The sequence below is a fragment of the Dermacentor silvarum genome, unplaced genomic scaffold, assembly GCF_013339745.2.
Source record: "Dermacentor silvarum isolate Dsil-2018 unplaced genomic scaffold, BIME_Dsil_1.4 Seq1126, whole genome shotgun sequence".
NCBI classification, from domain to species: Eukaryota; Metazoa; Arthropoda; class Arachnida; order Ixodida; family Ixodidae; genus Dermacentor; species Dermacentor silvarum.
Window position 1 is genome coordinate 2,985 of NW_023605588.1, and position 17,015 is coordinate 19,999.

General features: G+C 49.1%; 3 protein-coding genes across 3 annotated transcripts; 1 reads left to right on the forward strand and 2 right to left on the reverse strand.

Moving 5' to 3' along the window:
• Positions 1-506: 506 nt before the first annotated feature.
• On the forward strand, positions 507-2,900 carry LOC119434496 (uncharacterized). Its single transcript, XM_037701644.2, has 3 exons — positions 507-846; positions 1,383-1,438; positions 1,486-2,900. The coding sequence occupies exons 1-3, from the start codon at positions 642-644 to the stop codon at positions 1,732-1,734; spliced, it is 510 nt and encodes a 169-aa protein (XP_037557572.1). The 5' UTR covers positions 507-641; the 3' UTR covers positions 1,735-2,900.
• A 7,158-nt stretch (positions 2,901-10,058) lies between these two features.
• LOC125941701 (uncharacterized) lies at positions 10,059-11,742 on the reverse strand. The gene is made up of 3 exons (XM_049659502.1): positions 11,450-11,742; positions 11,088-11,283; positions 10,059-10,402 (listed from the first exon to the last, which is right to left on the reverse strand). The coding sequence occupies exons 1-3, from the start codon at positions 11,650-11,652 to the stop codon at positions 10,124-10,126; spliced, it is 678 nt and encodes a 225-aa protein (XP_049515459.1). The 5' UTR covers positions 11,653-11,742; the 3' UTR covers positions 10,059-10,123.
• A 1,326-nt stretch (positions 11,743-13,068) lies between these two features.
• LOC125941700 (uncharacterized) lies at positions 13,069-15,444 on the reverse strand (the record flags this gene model as incomplete). Its single annotated transcript, XM_049659501.1, has 3 exons — positions 13,069-13,622; positions 13,966-14,253; positions 15,059-15,444. Coding segments are annotated over 3 exons (1,091 nt in total), but the record flags the coding sequence as incomplete, so codon positions are not given.
• Positions 15,445-17,015: the final 1,571 nt, after the last annotated feature.

The following is a 17,015-nucleotide window of genomic DNA, read 5'->3' on the forward strand; positions in this document are numbered from 1 at the left end:
TTTTATGAAATTGGGACATCGGGAAATGGTGCAACTGCTATTGGGGTAGGTCCTGGATTTGATCATCGTATTGGTAGTTTATAAGTGTTAGGTGATGTTGAAGTATCAGCGACATGACTCCTAACAAGGCTACGAGACCATAAAAGTCAACACTTCATAACCCTATGAAACCCACTGTGGTGGCGTAGTGGCTTTGGTGTTGCGCTGCGAAGCCCGAGGGCACAGGATCAAATCCTGGCTGCAGTGGCCGCATTTCAATGGGGGTGAAATGCAAGAACACCTGTGTGCCGTGCATAGAGTGCACGGTAAAGAACACCAGGTAGTAAAAATTTATCCGGAGTCCCCCACTACAGGGTGCCCCATAATCATTGTGGTTATGGCTCATTGATCCCAAGAATTTCATTTCACATGTTTAATAACCCTATAAAGCATTAACTGTTCTAAGCTTTGTCGTCGGTGTATGTCTTCATTTATCATGTATTGCCCCAACCAAATGGCATTCTGTCATACTCTAGATTTCATTTTTTAAATTTAGGAAACATTGGCTGTTTTGCTTCTTTGCTAAAGTGCCCGTCACAAATAAAGGCATTCTGGTGGATACAATACAAGGAGGCCCACTTGGCCACCATTGCTGTGCACAGATGGATGAGATGGAGAGCCTGCGCATTGAAGGGGAACTGGAGAAGCAGCAGGCATTGCGTAGCCCCTGGGACCAGCGGGACTCGGGGCTGGCCGACATGGAGGCCACGGGGGAGGGCAATGGAGGCGGCAGCACCTTACTGGCCCAGAGCCCCTGCCTCAAGCGGTCAGCCCTCTCCAATTCGCTACTCGACCTGCACGACCAGCGTGAGTAGGACATGCAACTCTTTGGCATGAATTCAAAACAGCACTCTGTAATCGGAGAGGCTGGCATTCTCATCAGTAGCTGTATATCGGAGCATGTGGCAAACAGGAAAAAAATGTTGCTATACCTTATTAGAGATAATAGCCAGGCCACTTTTTTTTCTGCGTTCTTCTTGACAGTGTGTTGTGTTGTCACTGAACACGGTTGTACATCCTGGTTTACATCCTTTGTCTCATTGTGAATTCATGAGTCTGGTAAATTAACTACAGCAATAATGCATCAATCTCAAGATTGTGCCATGAAGGATTCTGTACTCTAACAATTTTGCAACAACTCATGTATGAGAAATGCTCTCATGCGATTCATGTTGTGCTCCCCCCCCCCCCCCCCCTGTACTTTACTGTGCCAGTCTTGCATCATGTGGCCGACAGTAACAGGGCCATCATGAGTTTCTTATATGCCATGCAGTCAAGCTTTTACTGGTGGCAGTCAAGCTTTTACTGGTGCCAGGTCTTCAATTGTTCTTTAAACCTTGCAGAGACAGCGGTGCGGCCAGTTCGTCGAGGCAGCGCGGGTTCTCTGGACAGTGGCATGGTGAGCTGGCAGCAGACAGAGCGGCTGGCAACGGGCCCCGCCTCCAGTCCATCTCCTTCCAGTCCTCGGCGGCCAGTTCGGTGAGCCGGGAGTCGTCACCCCACACGGTCCAGCATCCGGATGGCGCAGTAGCGGCAGCAGCCACCAGCTCGGGCGACGGGACCCGGCACGGCTTCCTGGGAAACCTGTTTGGCAAGCGTGGTCGCCACATGGCAGTGACCACCACCTCCACTACACCCCAAGTGGCAGCTGTGGTGACCTCAGAAGTGCCAGCAATGACAGAACCACCAGGATAGGTGGCGGGTTACCCACCTGCCCGCCTTAACCCCCAGTGTACATACGCGATAGGCCATTTTATTTTGCAAATTGACTCTCTATCTGCCTCTCCTCTATGTACAGCAGAAGATTCGCATTTTAATATATATATATCACACCCTTCCCACTCCCCCCTGCTCTCTTGCCCCTTTTGTATGAGAACTTCCCTGCTCTTAAAGCATACCTTCCCCACCTCACCCCACCCCAACCTCACAATAAAGGCCCCACTCCTCTTGCTCAGTCTGTGCAAGCGTGGTGCAGTTGGCCTGCTCTGAGTGTTGCTAGTGTGGCCCTGTGGCCGCAGTCATGGCCTGTCCATCAGAGGAGAGAGCAGACAGCCGAATGGCACCCATGACATAGAGGCACCCATGGCCTTGTGCAGATGAGCTTTTTTCCACCACCACATTTAGTGTATTGGTGACGTCATTGCACCTGTGCCTATTAAGAGGAGGATGAGGTATGCCGGTGCTGTAACTGTGCATGTCAGCATGTGTACATAAAAGAAGAGAAAAAAAAAGTGTATACTATGCAGCAGAGTGCAAGTCTCTTGTGGTATAATTGAAAGCTGCACATTTTCCCTGAGCACAGAAGCAGTCGAACAAATTGTCTGAACTTGAGATCACGTTGCATGCTTCCAGGAAGCGGCACATTTGTGAATGTTAGTGGCAGAAATCTGGCACACACTAATTTGCTTATTCTATTATTCTATTAAGAAATCTTCTGTTTAGTGGGTTTTACCGGTGTTCATAAAGCCGCAGAGAAATTGAACTGGTGAGCTTGTATACGAGATGGTGGGTGAACGCACTTCGTGCGGTTCACCTTTTTTCTAGATATCTCGAACGCTTTTTTTTTTAACTGACGTGATGCTGAAAACTTGCCCTCTTGGCGTACACCAAAATACTTTTAATGTGCTGCTACATGAAAGAAGTTAATCTCTAGTGAGTGTTCAGAATATCATAAATGTGCAAGTATTGATACTTCATCCTAACGTATGCTACAGAGAGTATGTGAATACCGTGTGACAATATAGTATATGGAGTCTGCAGGATTTGCTTCCAGTCAGTGCATGCAAACAGTCCATTTCGGGCTAAATGTTTGTAAATGTTTCACATCTTGATATGTGTGCACATAAAGAAGCTCACCAATGTGGATTTTGATGTAATGATTATACCTTTGCATGACGAAACTCTTATGTGCAGTCCTGAAAGATGCACAAATGTTGAATGCGGCAAATTTAGTGTATCTAATGATCTAACAGCACGAAATGATGTGTTCCTGTGCCGGGTTCACTTGGCTCTGCAAGAGCACAGTCTGGCTGGGAGCTGTGTCATGGCCCTGTGGGAGATAGAGCAGAAGAAAGTTCATCTAAATCTCACGGAGGCTTCAAAACTTCCAAATGAACAAGATACATACTAATGAAAATAGAACAGCCCCATTTTGTATTGGAATGATGGGTATCATCCACTTGGGAATCTGCAGAGTAATTCTATACCTAAAGGGTGAAGATTGCATGAATTCATGTATCCTTAATTTCAATTGTAGATGAAGCACTTTACCAGGAGTGTGCAGACACTAATGCCAGATTTTCTTTTAATATGGGGTTACCATGTTGGAGTTTGCCACCAGAAGAGCCAGCGTCACTCCCGCTCCTAGTGAATAACTCAAAATGTTTCGTCGCCGCCATATGCTCACGAATTTATCATACATGCTTGGTTTGCTACAATATCCAAGAAAACACCCATAATCCATTGTCAGGTTTCTGCACACCGTTTCAAATTGGAACCACTATGCAAATACTGTCATCTTTCTGTTAAAGATAATATTTTTGTTTTATAATTCTGTTTTTAGTCTAGGGCTTTATTATTTGATGCACTAAAATTGCAGCGACGAGGTGTTAACATTTTACAACTATGAAAATGTGTACCCAAACAGTGCATAATTCAGGGTATCTTGTACTGCCAGGTTACGTTACCACGTAATTAAGTTTTTTAGTTACTGAATGTGCAGATACCCATACGGATTTGTATTCTGATCACATTTCCTAACTGTACGGCAAAGAAACATTGAGGAGCTATTCTTAAAAGTAATCCACAACATGTATGCCACCTTACATCAACTAAAGTCTGGCAGAGACCACATTGTATGACAATAACAGAAATCTAAAACCGGGAACACAACCTGACTTCTCTCTCGCAGCTGTCTACAATACGAGCGGCAACTAGCCATTGTCTTCCTTTGTACGTCAAATAAAATGGAGGAGATCACATAGTTCTATGATAATGGACTGACATCGAAACTGTGCTTGACATTTAACCCACAGGTCCTTACGTTACAAGTAGCAATTGATCGTTAAATATTTTCAAAACAAAGCTTTTTTTTTTGCCTACTTCAGCTGGGGAACTGTGGTCACTGCACTTCAGGAGCAAAAATAAGTAGCAGTACAATGGCATTTGCTCTGAAGTACACTGACCGGAGGCCAGGACTGCAGGGCCACCTGCTCGTCAGCCGCTGAACAATACCTTTTTCTTTCTTGCTCTCGGCAAGGTTTAGCATCGGTCAGTCGGTGAAGTTCTTGCTAAGTAGGTTGTCACTCGATAAGTAAAACTTAAGTGTCCAGTGGTGGTATCTGAACCGAGGTCCTAAGTAGTACATAGGATGTATCCACCGAAATTTTTGAGGGGTGTAAGAGTCCTCATGGGGAGGGGGTGTATACATCCCTGCTTGTGTCGCTGTTCATCGGAGCGGATCACACTGATGAGGGACAAGTTGTTGTCGAAGCACAAACACTTGCATTCGCTGTCTCGAGTTTGCACGGCGGCGTGGTTAGTCGGTTGCTAACCACGCCGCCGTGTGGAGCCAGTCCGCGGACTGGCGCCAGTACGCGGACCGGCGCCAGTACGTGGACCGGCACCAGTCTGTGCCAGACACTGCCGGCATGGTCACGCGGCGTGGCGCCATCTCTCAAGCCGGCGCAAAACCCGCGTCGCATAACTCGCGGACTGCTGGTGTTGAAAAGAGCTCAGGCAACCCTGTCTCAGTGCCAAAAGATGACAATCAAGTGTATGTTGTCCTGTATCTGCCATTTGAACGTCGCTATTGTAAATGACAAAACTTCAGCCTACTAGAAGTTAATCTTCAGTGATATTGCGAACAAACAGGAAGAAATCGGAAGCTGTATTTTTGTAACTTGTTTGGGCAGTAACTAGCGTACGTATGCGATCTTGCCCGCATAGCGGCTCTGGCTCAAGGTCACTCGACGTTGCCGACAACGGGAGCTAAAAGTAAACCTAAAAAAACCCGGACGACACCGTCACCTTGAAGAGCAACGCCATTCCGCAATAATAGCTGGCTTGCACAACCTTGTCAAGTTTTGCGCCAGAATCACTGGTTGGTAGGGGTCACCAAGAACGAACTAATAAATTGTGAAATAGAAAAGTAAAATTTGTTGTTTTAGTACAGCAAAAATATTCGAAATGGAATATTAATTTACTCTTATTACAGTATTTTGATTTAAAGTTTTCTAACATTTTTTTTCACATAGTTTGTTTAGTTTCAGTGTTCTAGTTTTAGCAGCCTCCGTTGCCTCTATGTTTACAATGTATGCGCATGATGCCCGGTGCGTCTCAACAAACGTATTTTTCGGTGGATATCGCAGCCAGTGAATGGGTGGGTGGGTTGAACTTTATTGATTCACGCTAGAATCATGTGAGGGGGGTGGGGGGGGGGGGCGGAGGAGAGAAAAGGAAGGAGGACGACGATGGACCCTCGGGCCGCTCTGGTGACTGGGTGAATGACACGAAGCTTTGGCCGCAGCTTGAGAGGACATGTAAGCGCTTTCGGAGCTCATTACGCCTTGTCCAAACGGCGTGAGCATCGTATGGGGAACCAGCGCTGCAGTTTGATGATGCTGATGATTTATTGGCATCCCCTTTGAAACGGAGCTGCGACAAATAGTCACCTAGCCTGCTTGATTTAATCACATATACCATACATGTTCTTTATCTAGCATTTTTGTATACCTCTCATTACTTTTCTTTTTCAAAAATTTACTTTGTACCGTTACCTATGATTTTAAGAGATCAGGTCGTATCCATCATTTCCCTGCTTTTTTTTCCACCAGTACTCTAATTTTCTCTTGCTGATCTCTACAGCTGATCTGTTGATGTTTCCTTCCACTTTAAACCCAAGCGCTTCTGGGAGTTGCACGTTACCTACGGTTCTCGCTGGGTGGATCCCGTCGCATTCCAGTAGGATGTGCTGTGTGGTCTCTGGATCTTTACTGCAGCATACACGTCTCATCTAGTTCCGAATATTTGTTCCGGTATGTTTTGGTCCTTAGGCAACCGGCTCGAGCCTCAAATAGCAAGGTACTGCCCTCTATGTTATCGTACAGATTTTCCCTTCTAATTTCTTTCTTCTCATTCTTGTAAATCTCCATGGTTCTTTTTGTTTCCATTCTTTGCATCCAATTCGCGGCCTCTATTTCTCTCACTTTCTTTCTGATGACTCCTGGTTGTCTATTTACAGTTTCGATTATCCTGTACTTGGTTGCCAACTTCCTTGACCTCTTCCTCCATTCTGTATCCACGCTTTTCATGTAGAGATACTTGTGCACTTTAGCCGCCCGTTTATTTTCATCCATGTACCTGGGCCTGACTTCAAAAGAGGCCCAACCCATGTCACCCTGGACTGCCTCATTTGTGGTATTACCGTGGGCTCCCAAAGCCAACCGGCCTACTGATCTTTGGTTAACTTCCAAACTCGACAAGATATCTGATTTTAAGCATGTAATGGCATTTGCGAATGTTAGCACTGGCACCATTACTCCTTTCCAGATTTCATGCACCACCTCATACTTATTGTGGCCCCAGAGTGCTCTGTGTTTCATTATTGCTGCATTCCGCTTCCCCTTTATTTCCAGATTATCTTGGTGGTTGCTGGAGTAATTCTTTCCTTCGTTTATGTGTACGCTGTTGGGGTTGAGGACGGACTTGAAGGCAGGAACATGTTCTCATTGAGAATGGAGGGTACAGGGTTTATTTACACTATTTACATCATGAGTGTAAGAACGAGACGGTACGTCTCATCAATCTAGCTTGACTGGGTCGGAGCACTCTACATCGAAGCACTTGCTACATCTCAGGGCAGATGGGAGAGCACTCGGCAGATGGGAGAGCACTCTCGATGGCCCCCAAAGTTCTCTTAAATGCTCTCTCGCCACTGTGGTCCCACCATCCTCCACTCGGAGCGTCGATAGTCCACGTAGGTTCCGCCTTGAGGGAGAGGGTGCGCATACTCCCACGTCGCCTTTGTTTCCCGAACACCTTCGGAGAAATGCCCTCGGGCACACACTGCGCACTGCCCCACAGAAAGGAGGAGACGCTCGTAGGACAGGTGGCCTCGCGCCAAACTTGACGCGTCGGTTGTTCTCAGAATGGGCCAGCCATCGAACGGGTTTGGAGAACTGCCTTGGCGGCCAGCTGGTCTGTCGAGCAGCCGTGAGAACGCGTCTACTTTTCCAAGAGTCTCCTCTTCCTATAGTGTCGAGACACGTACTCTTTGTAAGAAGTAGAGACATGGTGCCGCCGCTGATCTTTTCCCGGCGGGACGGCTTTTCAGCCTCCCGAAGCGATTAGTCACAGGCAATCAGGAGATGCTTCCAAGATCGCTGCCCCCGCTGGTCGCCGAACGTAACAACGCCGAGGTACTTATATTGCTTCACTATGGGTATTACTTGCTGTTGAATTGACACCACGAAGTTGCTCGTCTCTTCATTAAAATCATAATTCCTGATTTCTCTGTGCTAAACTTAAGGCCTAGATTTGTCGCTGCATTCCCACAGATATTCGCAAGTATCTGTAAATCTTTTTATTGTCCGGTAGTAGCACAATGTCGTCTGCGTACAACAGTCCAGGGACCTTCTGTTGCACCATTTGTCCATTCCGCATGTAGGATAAATGAAAAGCTAATTCGCTGTTTTCCAGTCGTCTTTCTATACCCTTGACGTAAAGCGTGAACAATGGTGACAGAAGGCATCCTTGCTTCAATCCTTGGTGAATTCCCACCATTTCATTTCCTTTTCGACCTTCCCATACCACTTGTACTTCATTGTCTCTATATATGTCCCTCAGCACCTCCACGAAATGGTCATCTATGCCTTCGTATTGAAGAATATCCCACAACAATTCCCTGTCTACGTTGTCATAGCTCCTTTAATATGACAATGTGTGCCAGCTCCTTTCGAGCTGGCACACAGCGCCCCTTGCGGACATCGTGCGCATTGTTCAGTCGTACAAACAGAAGAAAATCCCCAGCGGCGGCATACGGTGAGTGACATACAAAACCCGTAAAAAAGACAGAAAAAGTTTGGAAGTCGTCGTCTGCGTTAATTGCTACAACTAGAAAAGCCGTTATATAGCCCTATCATTCTATTATTTTACGTGGAAACTACAATCATGAGCAACGGTGACGTCGGATTCAGGCAGGCGCGGCAGCTTCTCCGGCATAATATCTGTGTGCATTTTATTTTATTGAAAGGCAAAATGGCAATGCTTCTAGTACAAAAATACATGTTCTTAAAGATCGCATATATACAGCGGGCATTTTTTTCGAGGGTGCTAAGAATAATATAGTGCCAGCTAGCCGGCGTGTAAATTCCCACTGGGTTTCCAGCGGTGCGTGGTGGCTTATGACAAAATGGAAAGGAAGCAAATGAGAATGCTAATGATATACTCTCACAGCGAACATATAGGTGAACACTTCGTGTTTACTGCATAAATACAGCGAATCGACGCTGCGCCTGCGCAACGCCGCTACGGGCGACACAAACATTGGTTATGCAGCTTCTATTCCAGGTAAAATGATGTCCGCTGGAGTAGTGATGCGTGCGTATTTATTTTATTTAAAAAAAAAAAGTCTATGATCAAACGTTTCAACGAGAGTTCCGATACAAGTCAAGTTCAGCTGCAGTGTGTGGCTATACAGCGAACCGGCTCGGTTGTGCTCGCATTGCGTATATATATCGTGCAACATCTTCGTGTGAAGTTATATTGCGAAGAGAGGATGACGCGGCAACAACAGTAACAAAACATTGCTGCTTGGTAGCGTCCAAGCGTGTACACATACACACATAAATGCTGTTCCCCAAGTAATAAGCACCTGTAAATTGCTGAAAAGAATGAACGTCTAGCCATGTAAAGGGAATAAATATTGGTCCATATGCCTTCTCGTGTGGTGCAAGCAGCTGAAAGAGTCAATTAGGTTTACTTACAAGTTACCGCCGATTAAAATAAACCGGCATAGAACGGCTTAATTTTGAGACGCAGTTCAAAAAGAAGACTGAACCGGCAGAATCGACGGGAGCGTTATTTCAGTTCGTTATTTCTGTGAAGAAATGCAAAAATTCGATTTTACCATGAGGTACTTGTCGTGAGCAAACAAGTTTTCGCGGGTAAATGTAGAAGTCGTATATCCTCCCGAGATCCGAGCACAACTAAGGGATATAATCGCCCTCTCCAACGTGGTTTTTATTGGTTACTCTTATGAGCTTGAAAAAAAAAAATTAATTTAAGCACCATGGTTAGCTGCCAAAAGCTGAGTTTCCATGTGCGTGAAAAAAAAAAAAAAAAAAAAAAAAAAAAAACTCGATCCATCATTTACTCATGTTTGTTATTGTAAAAAACTCCATTTCATTGCTTGAACGCAATGATGAACTACGTGTAGTACATTGTCATGTTGACGGCGCCTGGACACTGCCCTAGCTGTAGCAGACAGACGAGAGTCCTTGCCCTGACGTCACGCGAACGCGCTCTCATGTAGAGAGATGTATGCATCGATGTATAGAGAGAATTCGCAACCATATCTGAAAAATCGAGGCTGATGGCTATATCATGATACCGCAGAGCCATTACCCAATGTCGCTAGGGTGTATATATATATATATATATATATATATTATAATATATATATATATATATATATATGCGACTTTAATAAATCATGATCAGTTCCTTTCATATTAGTCAACAGCACTAGCGCGTTCGTTGTGTATAGTATGAGACCACGTGCTGTTCATGGTACACGCTAGGCGTGTGCATCGAGCAGCGTGCACCGCTTCGGCGCCACCATGGGCTCTCCGTCGAGGCAGCCGAAGTGCTTGGCGAACGGGGCCCAGTGGCGGAGCGGCCCGTTGACGCGCTCCTGTCCGCCGAGCGCACCCAATGTCGCTAGGGTGTATATATATATATATATATATATACTATATATATATATAGCGACTTTAATATCATGATCAGTTCCTTTCATATTAGTCAACAGCACTAGCGCGTTCGTTGTGTATAGTATGAGACCACGTGCTGTTCATGGTACACGCTAGGCGTGTGCATCGAGCAGCGTGCACCGCTTCGGCGCCACCATGGGCTCTCCGTCGAGGCAGCCGAAGTGCTTGGCGAACGGGGCCCAGTGGCGGAGCGGCCCGTTGACGCGCTCCTGTCCGCCGAGCGCCCACGGCAGCCGGCGCTGCGCCTGCGCGTCGGACCGCTGGCAGTTGTCCAGTGCGTAGTACACGAAGAACAGCTGGTCCGAGGAGAGGTTCTCGAGCCCCTTCAGCCGTAGGTCTTTGCCCCAGATGCGCCGGGTGTCCAGCATCTCCTGCGTGTCAGAGCCACTCGTCTTTTGACGGCGTCGACATACACAGTTTGATGTTCGCGACGTATATGACTGTAGCCTGTATGCCGGAAATTTCGTTGTTGTTGTGAAGATGGGGTGGTCTTTGAATATCCGACCGACCGTCGTGAAGCGGGAAGCGCACGCGTCCAGTTTACGCACATAACGAAAGCTGCAAGACTGTATAGGCTGTGGCTGGAAATTAAACATTTGGAAATTTGGACACGCTGGAAATGAGCTCAACAGCTGTTCTGTAGGGGAGGACATGCTGAAATAATGACCGGGCAAGCTCTCGAAACTGCTGCTGCGCTGCCCAAGAGCGCAGAGCTGCTACAACACGGTTTGTTTCCAATATCGCGTGAGCCACGGGCCCACTGCGGTGATTTATCTGAGGCCAGCATGTATATATCGCACAAAGATTCGCTTCTTACTCGGTGTCGCGACGTTTACCACGTGAACTTGTTTTTCTGTTGAGGACGATGGGGGTAGGGTGCAGGAGAAGATATTGGGAGTTCGCCCACCCCCACCCCTTTTCGGAGCCGCCCCTGGCTTGGCGGATGTTTAACACCCGATAGAAGAAATTGTAGAGGTTCACTCCGTGCATCTACCAGTGGGCCAGTTTACATAGGCACCGCCAAATATGGCGCTTCGGGCGGCTGCATATACGTACCGCCAGGTTATCGTGCGCCAGGGCTAAGCCCACCGCCTGGTCAAAGAGCGCCCAGGGCTGGCCCTTGGCAGGCGGAAAGCCGCTCTTGAGCGCCGGCGGCATGGCATCCAAGTCCTTGCGGAGGCAGTCGGCCACGCTCCGGAGATTCGCCGCCTCAGATTCGCGCACGGGGGAATCGAACACGCCCGGAATGTCCCTGCGTGGACGCGCCGTGCCCTCAAATTCGAGACAGGTCGGATCGGTGCACACGTTGTACGTTGTAATGCCCGCTAGGGCGAAGCAGGTATGTAATAAGTAAATATATAGTACGCAACAGGACGTGCTTCCTCCTTTCGTGCGTTGAGGAGTAACGCGTGGCATACCTGAGTCGCGCGGCCAAGGCGGTGTACAAGCGCACTGCCACCCGTGCCATTTGCAGAGTGCGCAGCGAGCTGTTGAGCGGCAAGATGGAGCCGAACAGCCCGGGTGGCAGCCGCAGGGCCCCTCCGGGTATCCACGTCGGCCGCATGTCCAGTGCCCAGCCGCCCGAGCTGCACGCGAAGACCAATGTCCGGCGTACGCGCATGCCGAGTCAGCAGTCCTACTGGCCAAAGCGGCAGCGTTACATCACGTGTGCAGCAGCGGAACGATCACCGACAGCGCTCCAAGTGTACCGTTATACCAGGGTCCTTCAATACACAAGAAAGTGTTGAAGGACCCTGGTTATACGCACATGCATTGCTGCATTTGAAGTATATATAGTTAAGACAATGGAGTTTCATGGCATGAGATTGTATCGCCAGCACACGCACCGGTCGGCGGCAGCGGCGGCCATGCGGACCTTGAGCAGCGTGTTGTTCCTGCGGCCCGTGGTGTTGGCCATCGCGGCGGCCAGCGCGAGCAAGTAGGCGCTCCAGCGCTTGGAGTCCGCGAGTATCGCCGGATAGAAGCGCGCCAATGGAGTGTCTCGCACACTGCGCGCCACCAGGTGCGCGTCGGGGCCGGGCTGCGGGAGGAGCCGCGGCAGGCTGCGCAGGAAGCGGTCCTCCAGCTGGTCGGTCCACATGCGTGCCAGAGTGAGCGGACCCAGAGCGCCGCGCAGCGCCCGCAGGTACACCAGCGGCACTGCGTGGCCCACAGCTCGGCTGCACGCACGTTGCCTGCGCCGGGAGTACACTTGACCTTGCGGCGTTCTAGGCACGACGACGGCACGACGGACTCCCGTCGTGCCGCTTCAAAGCGGGAAACTTCCCGCTTTGAACGTGCGGGCTGGCAGCCTTCGTGAGTTAGATTAAAGCTCAAACTGCGGGGAACTTGTGCTTCCGTAAGATAATACGGTGGCGCCACACGCACGCGACACCGCGTTTTCGATTATGTATCGCACGAGTATGCCACCATTTTCTCCCTGTTGCACTCGATGACGCAGAGCTTTTGGCATTCATATATGTTCAGCGTTTCCCCGCTGCTAGTTGCTTCTCTGTTCGCATATATAGGCTGTAACGTCGCACGTTGGACAGCATAATATAATAGCACTCCAAAGTGTCAGCGTCGTGTAGGTTCCATATTCCCGTTTCATGTTTTTGACTTGATTCCAATTATGTTTAAAGAAACAGAATAAGAGAAGCCTGCTTCTCCCCACAACTCGTACTGTGGAGAAACCTCCTTCGAGAAAGGCATTTGAGTGACCTGCGCTCGCATGCAAGATGGGTGGCAGGGCATTCGTGTTTAAAACAAGCGCGAAAGACGCCACATCAAAGAAAAGGACAGTCAGAATGATAGAGTTATAGCACATCGGATATATTTATGCGCAACAACCTGAGTTGCTAGCATAAGTGGGTCGGCCTGTCCCTTCATAGCTCCACTCGATTCTCCTGCGCCTTGCGAGTTTGTTCAGGAGGAGTTGTACTTCTATATTAGTTTCACCAGTTCAACATCGCGGCACCTTGACGCCGCCATTTGTCTCACCTTGTAGATGCTTCGTGCAGGACGAGTACCACTCTTCAGAGAGGCAGTGCAGGACGATCGTGCCGTCTTTCTGCGCGAGTAATATAACTGGCACTGAACTAAGCGGATCGAACTACTTCACGGAGTGGAGGGCGAATGAAATGGACCTTATATGTGGTGTCTTCCGCGCTTGTTTTAAACTTGAACGAGAAGCCGATTAGCTTGTGGTTGTGACTCAATTTCATACGTCATGCGTGCATTTACGCAAAAGCGCCGACTGCGCAACGAGGCAGGCAGATGAGGGGCGCACTTGTCGGCGATTGGCGGCTGACGCGTGAGCATGTGCGCCAAGATGAGTTTATCGGGCGGCGTCGTCACGAACGGTGCCGCCCACAGCGCCGCTCTGAAGCCTACGTAGTGCAACACTCGGCTCGCACCACCAGACACCAGCGCCGAGAGGGACTCCACGTCGACTCCGGGTAACAACAGCACAGAGGAAGGCGTGAAGCTCGGAGATGAGCTTGCGGTGCGCACCAGCGCGGCTAGGCCGGCGCTCAGGTTGGACAGCGGCAGCGTGTCTTGGACAGGCGCCGACAGAGCTGCGTCCTGGATCTACGCGGGCGAATAGGGAACAGTTCACTGCGGAGCTCCTTGCGCCGAAATATCGCACGTTTCCTTTCGCTAGAACGTTCAGCGACGGTATTTTACACGCTTAAATTATAAGTTTAAACGCGTAATTTAAGCGTGGAACATACAAAGCACGCTATCGCATGTGGTACCGCTGGTAGTAACACGTACTCGTGAAATCGCTCGGGAAACGAAGCGAGTTGTTGAAGCCGGCTTCTCCACACAATGGCTCTTATTGTGAAGAAGCCACATATGGCGCGTGGTTTGAGTAGGATTGTTGTTAGTACGGCCTGTGGAAGTAAAACTTCTTGCACACGACAGTGCCCACCTTGAATAGATCGGACAGCACGTTCACGACATCCTCGGCGGCTGTGCGCGCGTCAGCCGAGGGCGTCACGAATGTGACCGTGGCGCGCACCGCGTCCGAGAGCAGCTGTCGGAGCGAGGCGTCGTCCCCTGACTTGAGCAGCAGCTCCGCGGGACCCAGGGCGACTGTGGCTGTGCGCCTAGCCACAGGCGCCACGGATATCAATGCCGCCACACCCAGTTCGCGAAGTAGCCGTCCGGCAGCCTCCCACACGGAAAGGTCGCTCGTCACAGTGCTGGCTGGCCACGACTGCGAGGCGCAGGAATAGTACTTCCATTGTTCTGTTTCAATATAAAAAGCATATCATACAGCAAGGTAGCTAGCGGAGAGCAGCGAAATGATTATATCGCCGAAAACCTCCCCCCACCCGCCGCACTGGCTGCTGCTGAGCACGAGGTCGAGGGTTCAATTCCCAGACGCGTTCCGATGGCAGCGGAATTAAAGAAATGCTTTTGTATCCTGCTTTAAGTGCGCGTTAAAGAACTCCCGGTGGTCAAAATCTATCCGATATCCTTTTCTACCTGGCGTACATCATAATCCACTGTGTCGGTTTCAGGATATAGCCCAATAATTAACGTCGAATTCTTTCAAGTTGTAAAGTTCTGGAATGGTTGTATAAGTAATTTGCCGCAGGTGGCTGGTGTTTACCCTACACACAGTCCACACGCGTGCGCGCGTATGTATTTGTCACGTGTGCATAATATTTTCTGAAAGTGATCGCTCGCCTTGTCAATCGCTGCCAGCATTTATCGCTCTCGCGCAGGAAATGCTTGCTGTGTCGTACACTTCGTGAACGTCGTCGCCAATTCGATTACGAGGTAAATGCACGAGTAAACAGATTGCACTCGCGACGCGAATACTGTCGTATACAATCTCGAATCAACGCGAGCACCGATGATTGTTTCGGAATGTATACGGTGACGCATGGACGTACTTGAGTACAGTATGATCGTTCTGGCCTTTGTCGAGTAAAACGTTGGATTGTCTCATGTACCGTCTTCCTGCTAGTGTTTCTGCTTCTGCACCGTCAGTATAAGTGACAACTCCCACTTGCCGGCCTCACGTAGGCGGCCACGAAGTTGGCCAGGTCCTGCGCCGAGCCGGTGCCGCAGGCGGCTAGCAGCTCGCGCGCCGGTGTCACGTCATTGTGCGCAGAGTCGCGCACGTAGGCGAGTAGCGCGTCCTCGAGCGCGTCGGCGAGTCGCGTGTCCGCCGACGCGGCGGTGCCGTGCGTCGGCAGCGGCGGCGTGTCGTCCACCCGCTGGCAGGCGTAGTCGTAGAAGTTGCGGCACGGCTCGCCCTCCAACAGAGCCGCGAGTCGGGTGGCCTCGCCTTGGCACTGTGCAGAGTCGCACACCAGCCACTCGGCCGGCGCACTCGTAGTCGAGGGCGGGCCTGGGGACCCGGTCAGCGGAGGCCCCGAAGTCCCGGACAACGGCGCTACACGAAGGCGAGAAGGGCTGAGGCACTTCGCCTACGCCAGCTTCCGTAAAACGGATCAACACAACCTCGCGCAGAATAGCAAAGCATCCTCATATATTAGGCATCCAGTTCTCGAATTCTAATTCGCTAGACCTCTGGTTGCGCTGTGACTATACTTGGTTCAGGCACATACTTTTCTAATGGTCAGGCTAGCGAATACTGCTTCGGTTTACTGTTTGACTGGATCTGGCCGTCCAACGGACGTGCTAAATACTATTGATGATGATGATTTATTGGCATCCCCTTTGAAACGGGGCGGCGACAAATAGTCACCTAGCCTGCTTGATTTAATCAGGTATACTATACATGATCTTTATCTTGCATTTTTGTATACCTATCATTATTTTTCTTTTTCAAAAATTTACCTTGTACCGCTGCCTATGATTTTAAGAGATCAGGTCGCATCCATCTTTTCCCTACTTTTTTTTCCACCAGTACTCTAATCGTCTCTTGCTGATCTCTACGGCTGATCTGTTTATGTTTCCTTCCACTTTAAACCCAAGCGCTTCTGGGAGTTGCACGTTACCTACGGTTCTCGCTGGGTGGATCCCGTCGCATTCCATTAGGATGTGCTGAGTGGTCTCTGGATCTTTACTGCAGCATACACAGTCTCATCTAATTCCGAATATTTGTTCCGATATGTTTTCGTCCTTAGGCAACCGGCTCGAGCCTCAATAGCAAGGCACTGCCCTTTGTGTTATCGTACAGATTTTCCCTTCTAATTTCTTTCTTCTCATTCTTGTAAATCTCCATTGTCCTTTTCGTTTCCATTCTTTGCATCCAATTCACGGTCTCTATTTCTCTCACTTTCTTTCTGATGACCCCTGGTTGTCTATTTACAGTTTCGATTATCCTGTACTTGGTTGCCAACTTCCTTGACCTCTTCCTCCATTCTGTGTCCACGCTTTTCATGTAGAGATACTTGTGCACTTTAGCCGCCCATTTATTTTCATCCATGTTCCTGAGCCTTTCTTCAAAACTAATTTTGCTTTGTGCTTCTCTGACTTCAAAAGAGGCCCAACCCATGTCTCCATGCACTGCCTCATTTGTCGTATTACCGTGTGCTCCCAAAGCCAACCGGCCTACTGATCTTTTGGTTAACTTCCAAACCCGCCAATATATCCGATTTTAAGCATATAATGGCATTTGCGAATGTTAGCGCTGGCACCATTACTCCTTTCCAGATTCCACGCACCACCTCATACTTATTGTGGCCCCACAGTGCTCTGTGTTTCATTAATGCTGCATTCCGCTTCCCCCTTTATTTCCCTCCTCGATGGCAGCGCCGCCTTCCGCGCAGTAGCGTGGATTGAGGTACCCTAGTGCTATTCTGCCATGCTTAAAAGGCTATACCTCTATAGTTTCAGACATTAGGTGCATCGCTGCGGTGGCTAGAGAGACTTCTAGCATGACTGCGTTCGCAGTTAAAAATAGTTCGATGTTTTTGACCATAATTGTGCGAAACGGTTTTCCATATAGACTCAGTATATTGAATTAAAAAATGACGCAGTTTCGCCCAAAAGGCGAAG